General features: G+C 42.3%; 1 protein-coding gene across 1 annotated transcript in view; it reads left to right on the top strand.

Moving 5' to 3' along the window:
• T265_05542 (hypothetical protein) overlaps positions 1 to 10,308 on the top strand; it is a gene marked incomplete at both ends in the record, with an annotated part of 86,190 nt that overhangs the window by 33,325 nt on the left and 42,557 nt on the right. The window contains one exon of the mRNA XM_009170576.1: positions 588 to 623. Coding sequence (XP_009168840.1) covers positions 588 to 623 — 36 coding nt within the window. The remainder of the gene's footprint in view (positions 1 to 587; positions 624 to 10,308) is intronic.

Genomic DNA, 10,308 nt, shown 5'->3' with positions numbered 1-10,308 from the left:
GTAGCCGACTGTTTCTTTCCAGTTCGATTGTAAACTTGATATGTTCCAACGTTGTGTTGAGCAGCTCATGTGCGTCGTGTACTGAGTCCCGTTTCATGATGACGAACGTGTCGTCCACATAGCGGACCCACAGCTTTAGATCCATTATCGTCTTGAGTCATGACAGCATTTGGGTGGTGCTCTTGTGCTTTTCGCACGAAACGTACAGAAGCACGGGAAATTTAAGAATTATGTTGTTCAGCAACGAGTGGACACCAATATTTTGTGGCTTTTATGGAGACGCTGATTATATTCCTGATCATTCAACTTCATTTCACTTTAGGACTACACATTTTCACCATTTTCACCTCGATAAGAAGAACAAATGAGGTACAGTGTATCAACTGGCTAAAGGGAGCATATCAGAAAGGATTTCTACCCGGTTACGATTCGCAGACAGAACCCTTTGATTTTGTTTTGCAGGACGGATCTTCTGCTGACTGTTTTTGAAACGGACTACTTCTGCCATCTCTAAGTAGTTGCATAAGGCGAACACGGGTGTACCGAACCACAAGTGATGGGAGATGCAACTTTTCTTCTTTCTACAGGACTTAAACAAGAAAACAACAGTGTGCTCGAAAAAGGTTAGTCCAATTAGCAGAGCAGAAACACAAACTGTTTTATTGTCTTGATCTTTGCAACGTTTGGGCATCTTCTATGAATATAGTTGACTGCGGAGCAGTTTGGATTCTTTTATTACATTCTCGTCTAATGCCTCTCACGCAGTGGGCATTACACGGTGATCCATTGGCCCACAGCATACTAGGAATATTTATCTTATCTGCGCAGCCGCAAGCTACGTTTGTCTGCTATCAACCGACTCCTGAAATTGCAATTGATAATTCTAGGCGTGCCTATATCTGTCCAGGCGAAGAAGACACTGAAGACCACTGGCACTCCCACAATAGAATGATTCAACTCTTTATGGAAACTATACGCAGAGTAGAAACATTTCATGTGAGTCACACTTGGACATCGTGTTTTGCCTTGGTCTTGCAAGCTGAGGACGTTTTCGTCTGCAGATCAACATGATTCTTGCCAAAAATGACGTGAAGACTGGAAAAACAATCAAGAAGCTTATGATTCGCCTTGAATGGTTGGAGATGACGTGGGGTGCTAGTTGCTTGTGGCCGAAATTTGATCCTTTAGGGATTGCCCGCTTTTTCTCAGAAATCTTTGCCGTCCCGCTTTTCAAATCGTCTCCGTAGCCGTAAAACGCCTTTGATGCATCTGACCGTATATTTCGGGTCACCACACTCAACAAGGAACAAGAGTAATCTTTCAGAACTTTATTTTTCAGTGGAGGGGTTCGCGAACCTGAGTAATTTGTCGCACCGTCTTCCTTTACTAGGGTAAAATATGACTCTGAGATAATTCAGCAGACATGCAAACATTTTCGAAAAGCAAATTTACAGCAGTTTTTTACATGTGAGTTGGATTTGGGGTTTTATTCAGAGTTAGGCTAAATAAGATTTTTTCCCATCTTCTCTAATATATGGATTTCTTGTAAACGGGAAAATTTTTTCACAGAGGGCATCAGAAAAAACATAAGTAAGTCGCCATTCTCATTTCAGTTCAGTCCGGTTAGCTTTCCCATTTTCAGTGATCTAAGAAATTTCTGATAAAAATTTCACACAAAATTCGATTGTGGTGAGGCCTTTATTTCAAGTAAGGATCAGTGGAACGGCGTTCAGAGTGACGTGACAGGTGTGGTGGCCATCCAATCATGTTGAATAGTTTAAGGTTTCAAATAGTTTAAAAGTTATATTATACCTCATCGCTTGTGTATTTCAGACGAAAAAGACTGAAAATATTCAAATATGGAGACAAATACTCTAGCTAGTGGGAAAAGTTAAACTGTAATAAGGAAAATGAGTGACGGGGTCAAATAACTGCAGAAAATATGCCATCTGGCTAATTATCCCCCGTTCAGTTTGCGGTGACTTCACCCAATCTTCAAAATCTATCTCAGTTCTCCGATCAGTTCCAGTCCAGTTGTTGCACTTTTACACAATGATGCTCACATGTGCAGTGTTGACTAACGTTAACTGCAGACGTCGCGATCATGTGGCAGATGGTGTGGTCAATCCTATGGTCCCTCGGACAAGACAACACACCGGCTAATTTGTGTAGACGTACACGATAAATACGATGTTCCGAGAAATATGGGGGAGGCGAACCGGCCGAGCTTCAATAACTGGAGTGCCGACTTTGGGGTGAATGCACGTAGGATGTCACAACCTTGAAACCCATCCAGGTTTGTCGGACTAACGATGATTATCTATTGATAAAATTTGTGTACAGTCACGACTTGACACAAACATATGAACCTGTAAGTGCTTGTAAACAAACGCATCAAACAGACCGCGGTTCCAAACGGCACATTTGGCTGAATCGTAAAATAATTCGAAAAACAAAAACCGAAAGCACCATTTTAATATCTCTCAAAAGACTCCAGATTCTTTGAGATGTAACTCTGTTCTACTGTTAGGGTTAGCTTACTTATTTTCAGTCTCTTGTCAGTCATACATTCACGTGAAGCTTAGTACTAAGACAGCAGATGGACATTAATCTCTCGGTCAGTCAATCTGTTTGAACAGATATGACAAGTAGGCCAAGATACAATGGCTCTTGACGGAAGATAAAAAGCCCTCGGAACTGACACCCAGACATCTAGAACGTTGATATGGCTTCAGATACAGTCAAGTACAAAGGGTCTTGACTGTCAGATAGTATAATGCGGGCAAAGTTATTACATGCGTCAAGGTGTCTGCCGGCTGTCACTTAGATTGACATTCGTAGAGATCTATTTCCTTGATATAACTGAGGAAAAGTAAATAAGATAGTGAAGCAATAACATACAGTTTGAAAACACAAAAAGTCCGCTGGGCTTTGTGAAAATAAGTTTGGATTTGAGGCGAAAAGCTTGATTTATTATCTAGACTAGCGCTGAGGTTCCTTTCATCAGTGGGTCTTAGAAGAACGTAGTCAAGAAACGTAATAGAAAATTTTGGGTTGAGTGAGTACAACCGTTACAAGCAACAGATTGGTTGGTTACTCGTACCTGTAAGTAAAATATCGCCTCCCAAAGTGTTCCATCTCACTGGTACGGAAACAGAAAGTTCGACTGCTCTCATCTCACACCACACCAACTTTTTTCGAATGTACAATTTTTGCAATGGCGTTCTCCGCTCTAATGACTACGATGTTCCGCCTTTAAATTTGTTGTCCTCAGTCGAGTAGGACTGGTCCTGAATGCTCCAATTTTACCCATAGTCAGGGTCGAAATGCAATAATGTATTGTGTTTAAATACAACTTCATCGAAATTCTAACCCGGACGGATTAGTCTTCAACTAGTGTCCGGACTAAATGCGAGGTGCTCAGTGTGGTGATTCCCAACGAGTAGTTAACAGGTGAAATCCGTGTAGATGGTTGGATAATGGATAGACAGACTTTCGTTGAGATCACCGGATGATGAGACTCATTTATTTTGCTCATACATGCTGGTTAACTAGGATATCCAGATTCAACTAACGGGCGTGACTTTCGCCTAATCAGTTAGTAAGCTAATCTGTTGTCTTACCAAATGCCGAATGTATTTTCCGGACAATTGACCACAAGGTCGCTATCAGTCCAGCAATTTTCTTGAGCAGTCGAACAGGTAAAACCTGTTGCACACACATCGAGTAACACAATCAAATTTATCCGCCTTTTCCTCTTAAATAAGACTTTTTGGAAAAACTTTATGGTGAGTACTTTGGTGAAAGCTGTCAGTTACCGAGAGAATAATTTGGTTTCATTCCTTTGCACCCAACACTGCCCTACTACTACATTGCACACCTGGTGTAATGCGAAGGATGCCACTGCCCTACTGATTTCTGCATTGCACACCTGGTGTAATGCGAAGGATGTAAACGCTCGTTTTTGAGTTTAACACACCCATGCCGTTTGAGCTTTGCCTCATTGATTTGTGTGTCGTACCTCATTGTTACCATTTCCTGACCTCTTTCGACGACATTCGGCAAATTACGGAGAGATGTGAAAAATCGAGTGCAGATTGTTTTGTAGACACCACTTGAGAAGCCAAGGTGATTAGAAGTAAACCTAACCCATTCCGTTTGGCCATTAAATTTCGTTTGGCGTTACTTAATCTTGGCTAAAATATATGACATGATCAAATAGCCGAAATTAAAAAAACGGAAATCAACCCACAATGGTTACAGAATATGAGTTGGAGAACTCACTCAAGAAGTCGGAAACAACACTATCTCTTTCGGCCACAAAATACTACTTAAATTAGGGGGGGAGTGTCCCGACCGTTTGTAGCATTCCCAGAGAGTGGAAATAAGGGATCTGTCGGCCGAGGAGCTAGTAGTATATCGTGAGTAAAAAATTGTCTCTTACGCAAATCGAGTTACTAACACAGCCGCCCTGGCAGGAAGGTCAAGTTTCCAACCTACCTGTTGGGGGTCACGGATCCGAAACTACCTACTGAAGTTTTGAGATGCAAACTACTGATGGTTCTCAATGAGGATTAGGCAGTTGCACACTGCTTCCTGGCTTTTCAGCTCAGACTGGCTTCATTTGCTTGAGATTTGAAATGACCAAAGCTCGGCAATCCATTATCAAACTGATCCCCATTACTGTGCAGATAAAATGAATAAAAACGTTTCAATTGTGTGCCGAGAAGAATATGGATGGACATTCGAAAGCATTTCCCAAAGTTGGTTCTTTGTTTCTCCAATGAAAACGATCAGTGAAGGCGCTCAGTGCAATCCCCTGAATTGGAAAGACAAGTCGATACGGATAAAATTGACGAGAAAACACCAAAGTTCCTAGGCTCATGCAAAAGTTATTTGATGAAATGGCTCTTATTTTTTGCGACGCAAGTTTTAGCTTTGCTTTGTGGTGGTTGCTGTATTGTGTCCATTAATGAGAGGTCGAATCAACCTACCCAAAGTTCTTCCCATAGCACAAACTGATGTGGGGGTGAAGATGTATCCAACTAAAATGCACTCAAATACATTGGACTGTCTTGTTCGCCAAGCTGTTTTAGCTATCGACCGAAAGTAATGCCCCAAAATGTGATATGGTGAATGTTTTCTTCACTTATTTGAAGATGAGCATTAAAGTCCCAAGATCAACTATACAGCATAATTTCATTATGGAAAGGAGCGACCAAAGTCTTTTCCTCAAGAGAGGCTAGGTAACCTTTGCCGCCCTGCAGGTCCAGTCTCAACAAGAACCTTTACCCCTACAATGTAGATGACTGGTTCGCTATGTTGATGCGGTTGCATGCGGCAATGAAACAAGCTCCGGCACACATCATCGTCACGTAGCGGCTGTATGTGAAGAATCATCGGTATCACGCTCAATGTACAGCAGTACCACGTTGATCAGTCTCTGGTTTATGGATGAGACTACAAGACCAAGTGGTCAACCTTTTCCTGCAAAAATTCCTTTGTTTCCAATAAAAGGACGTCTAAAAACCCTGAAGGGTGAGTGCAACTTACGAATATGCGCATTATTTGGTTAGAAATGACGATTTTAATAAATATACGCAGAGATATACGATCAAAAAATAACGATAATTATAAATCATTATATGCAATCGTATCGATCATTGTTATTACACTACAACAGCGACTATTCCCACCATGATCTGTAAAAACTTCTATCCTGGGATGGAACCTCCTCAAAATGGATCGTTCGAGAATCAGTCAATCGGCATTTTGAGGCCAAGGATCTCGTTATAATTAGATTAGATGTTAGAATTAGATTAAGTGGTATTGTACGTGTCAAACGCAATTTGATATACTCCCGAAATGAAACCGAGTGATGCTGGAGCTTCCTTACCAGGTGTCTTTTGTGTTCGCACTCCAAAAACTAATTGCTGAAGACAAATTTAATGAATTTACTTCTTACCGTATTGTTTTTCAGAGAAGTGGGTACCAAAGTTTTAGCTGCCTATGTTGCCGATGAAATGAATGTTTTTATTTTGCTGTGACGTTGTTTTTTGTGAATTAAACTGAGAAACCTGAGAAATGTTGGTATTTTTTCGTTTGGTTCAAGAGCTGAATAACTATACTTTGTTCTCCATCAACTTAATGTTAGAACGCCTTCTTTCGGGAATCAAATATATGCCACTTTCCGCTTCTTTCAAACACGCCGGCTAATTCGCCCAATACACCCACACTCTAGCCTGTCATGGTGTTCATTAGCGTCGTTCAAAGTCGAATGTGTCGGCCCGACCTGATTCCTAAAGTTCCTAAGCGTTGTGGGCCACAGTCCCTTAATGCCTTCTTAGTACCGTGAACGGCGGTCTGGATAGCCGCTTGATCGTCTGGTGAGCTTGGCCAAACCAGAAAAGTCAATGAACCTGAGAGCCAGCTACTCTCTGTTCATCACTGTCGCGTACAAGTGGGTCAAAAGTGATACCAAGAATACAACTTATTTGTCAAGGGCGAGTGAAGAACAACCAATGAAATTTGTCTAGACAAAAAACGGTTATTCCATTGGCTGTTATGTGGTCCCGTTAAGTTTGTAGCTGGTTCTCCTCCTTTTGAAGTTGAGTGGTATAAGTCTTCTGTCTCGGATTAACTTAAGTCTTTGTCACCGGCATTCTTTTGGGTTTAATCCTTCTTGATTGTTGATACACAGGCGCTTTTGGCACCGGTTCCGCAACTTGAGCACCGGTTGTCCTTTCTCTGTTCATATCCAGGTGTTCTATCAAAAAGTTCAGAGGCAACGCATTCACTCTCTGGCTGGGTTATGAATAAGCTTCTTTCAACTGATTTGCATGACGAACCCACACGAACACCATAGATGACAGTTCCGAATCGCCGATTGATTTTGCCTTGACGCCAGGATATGCGATTACCATGAGAGTACTTTACTAATACGCGCTGTCGGATGTTCGCACTTTGCACCATGCTTGCGATTATAGTAGGACTCCACTCCCTCCTTTGGAAGCTTCAGAGGATCAAAGGTGTTTCGGGGAGTGCGTTAGAGTAGTGTCTCTGCAGGCGATTTGCCCTCCGGTGTGGACGGATTTGGAGTTAGACGGAAAATTAAGAGGAGTTTTTGTAGGATGTTTGCCGTGGTTCCTCCCCCTTCTGCTTTAAGCAAAGTTCTTTTGTCGTTCTGCCCTGCCGTTTGATTGTGGGTGATATGGGGGCGTTCTAACGTGTTCACTTCAACTGGCAAGACAGAAGTCCGCGAACTGGGACGACGTGAACTGTGTCCCGTTGTCAGATACGAGCTTTTCAGGATGACAGAAACGACAGAAGACTTTCTGCAACTCGCTAGTGGTTGATGTGGTCTTCGTTTTCTTCATGGGAAAAATCTCTGGCCACTTGCTGTAGGCGTGCACGATAATTAGAAAACTTTGACCGGCATAGTCCGCATGTATCCCTGACCATGCATTATGTGTCCAAGAACGGAGTTCACATTTTCTAGGGCACTTTGAAGCCAACGCAAGATTTGACGAGCGTTTTGATTTGGCTGTCAATATGAAGCCAATAGACGTAGCTTCGGATCATTGATTTCATCCGGATGAACCTAGGATGTCCTTGATGAAACAAGCCTTTGCAGCTCCTCTGGTACGACAACGCGTTCTGCGAACAATAAGCAACCATCAACAACGGAAAGTGACGATCGTCTCTGATAAAACTGAAGCAAGTCTTTGCTTTTAATGTTTTGCAACCACTTGGAGAGGTGGTACTTCTTTACTTAACTCAGCAGCGTATCCTCTATGGTCGCCTTGCGTATCTTTCCGAATGTGTGGGGTGTTGCCACGTGCGGTTTACACTGCGCAGTCGTCTCAAACTCCTCGTTCCAGATGGAAACCAGACAAAGCATTGGGATGACAGGGAAATTTTGATCTAAACCCCAAGTAGAACGTTCAAGTAGAACATAAGTTCGACGGAAACTCGGGGACTGCGCTCAACTGATGAGCCCTAAGAAGGGACTGTCGAAGAGTTTTCAGCAACCTTGTGAGTAGTTTCCTTCATGTAAACGCCATACTGTTCAAAATGGACAGCCATCTCTAGTAAGATTTGCATTAGGCACACGTATCCTACAATCTAGTTGTTGCGTGAGGCGCAACCTAATTTTAGGCATTCCAAATCTTGGCCCGCAAATCCTTATCCGCGGAGAATCGTTTCCATCGCTGTTTCTGGCCTAATACTGTGGAAAGCTCATAACGTTTGCAGAAGGGAGCAGCATGGCATTTGATCGCATTGGTGTTCATTTAGAAGAGCCCAATTACTGATGAAACAAAGCACGGATTCACCCACGGGGTTTCTGCATTGAGATGTGGTTTGACTTAATTTTTTCTATACAATGAAGTCACTGCAGACAATGTCCAGCACCATCGTAGGCTTCGCACAACATAGCATCCCGTGTACTAAGAACAAACGATCACGAGCTCCTGAGAAGACACCTGGTCATTGAGGCTGTTGGCACCAGGTCTTAACCACTGGTCGCAATCAAGCAAGCTCACGGTTCTGCTCCATGTGGTGTTCACGTGACATCTGTTGTCGCACTACATGATACCTTCTGATTAAAGCAAGTACAAAGCGTTATTATAGATCATTGTTGAATCTACCCAAGAACTTTGATCAGGAAGTTGCGTACTATTATTATAAAGTAGAATAAAATACAGTAAGGTCCCCATTTACCTGTTATGAGTACAAAAGCGAAAAGCACCAATCCATCTCCGAAGCTGCGTCTGGTGAGCCAGATCTTAATCCTGCAGGTTTGGACAGATGTGTTTCCCCGAATTAAAAAAATGACGGCTGCCAGCCACTAAACACATACAGACCGGCGGCTGGTTGGGATAAAAGGGTTACAACTACCGGCACAAAGTAACTGAAAAACCAATGGGTTCTACCTGTCCATCGTGATATTTGGTATCCTTGCGTCAGCCTGAGATTACTTGGTCGTGTGTTGAATAATAAATTCTGCTTCTTTTCCTGTTCAAAAGTTTGTTCATTCGTCCTTCCTTCAACCAAATGTACACGACTACTCAAAATGACAGGTTTTCAAAATGAAAAACGACATTTATGGAACTTGAAGCTAGCAAACCGTAGTTATGCTTGTGTGAAAATGTGAAGAAATGTGTCCAAAAAAAACCAAGTACTAATCGGCTCACATATTAAACGAATACAGATGCGTACTGCATCCGATGAACCAGGGTTTACGTTTCTAGTCGACGGTGTGTAAGTATTGTCTACGCTGAATTCGCACGACAATCGAGGAACACTCTCCACAGCCTTTCTGTGCGGAATCGAGATAGTTCCTCAGCAAACATCGCAGACTAATTTCAATTCTGGATGAAAGAGTGGGAAACGTGGACAAAATATTTGAAGAACGCCAAAAAGCAACGCACTCTGTTGGAAAAAAGGCATAGCACACATTGGCCGACTGCACGATCTGCGTGTATAGAAGTGATTATCAAATCTAAACAAACAGGATATGTTGGAAAATTCAGATTATTAGGGAGGTCACAAATAACAGATAACGTCAGGCAGTGTAACCTTCTGAATCGAGGCCTTTAGAATAGTGTAATTCAGATTGTGTATGAATATATAGGTTCTTTTTGATCCTGGCATCGGATTCTGAAAACCCATTGTGACCAACAAAGTACGCGACTGCATGAGCTCAGGACTGATTTCATCGCCCATGGTTCTGATTTCTGAGGATGGTTCTTTCACAGTGGCCGACGAAGTGCGGACGTAACCAGAAGGTGCCGTTTGCTGTCTAAAGCTATTGAAATATGATTTTAGTGTCCGACTTCTGAACAGTTCGCGTGCCTCCCCATCCACTGGACTGAACGCAATAAAAAGACGGGATGGCTAACAAGGTCGTCAGATCGAACAACATCAGATTTTTTCGCCGCTGTTTTCTGACGTCACCAGTATACGTCAGCATGTTGATAGAAGTAGAAACATTCAGATCAACCTAGCATAGCTCGCTTTGAATTCTGCGAGACATTTCGCAGTACAAAAATTCATTTTATGGCAATGTACATGACAAAATGGACCGGTTCAGTTTATTACCATAGTATCGTGGTTCAATTTGCGAAAAAAATTGGTATACACTTACTATATAAGCCACCCGGTTGTGTGGCGTTTAGCTGAATGAAATACAATCAAATACATTTGCGGAAAATACCGTTGTATTCCTATTTATAGATAAACCATCGTAGATTTGAAAAGGTCAAATTTTCCTCCCAATCAAAGGTGAAAAAAGCGTAAGCACAATGC

The sequence above is a fragment of the Opisthorchis viverrini genome (assembly GCF_000715545.1).
Source record: "Opisthorchis viverrini unplaced genomic scaffold opera_v5_102, whole genome shotgun sequence".
NCBI lineage: Eukaryota > Metazoa > Platyhelminthes > Trematoda > Opisthorchiida > Opisthorchiidae > Opisthorchis > Opisthorchis viverrini.
This window is presented reverse-complemented; position numbering and strand designations above follow the sequence as displayed.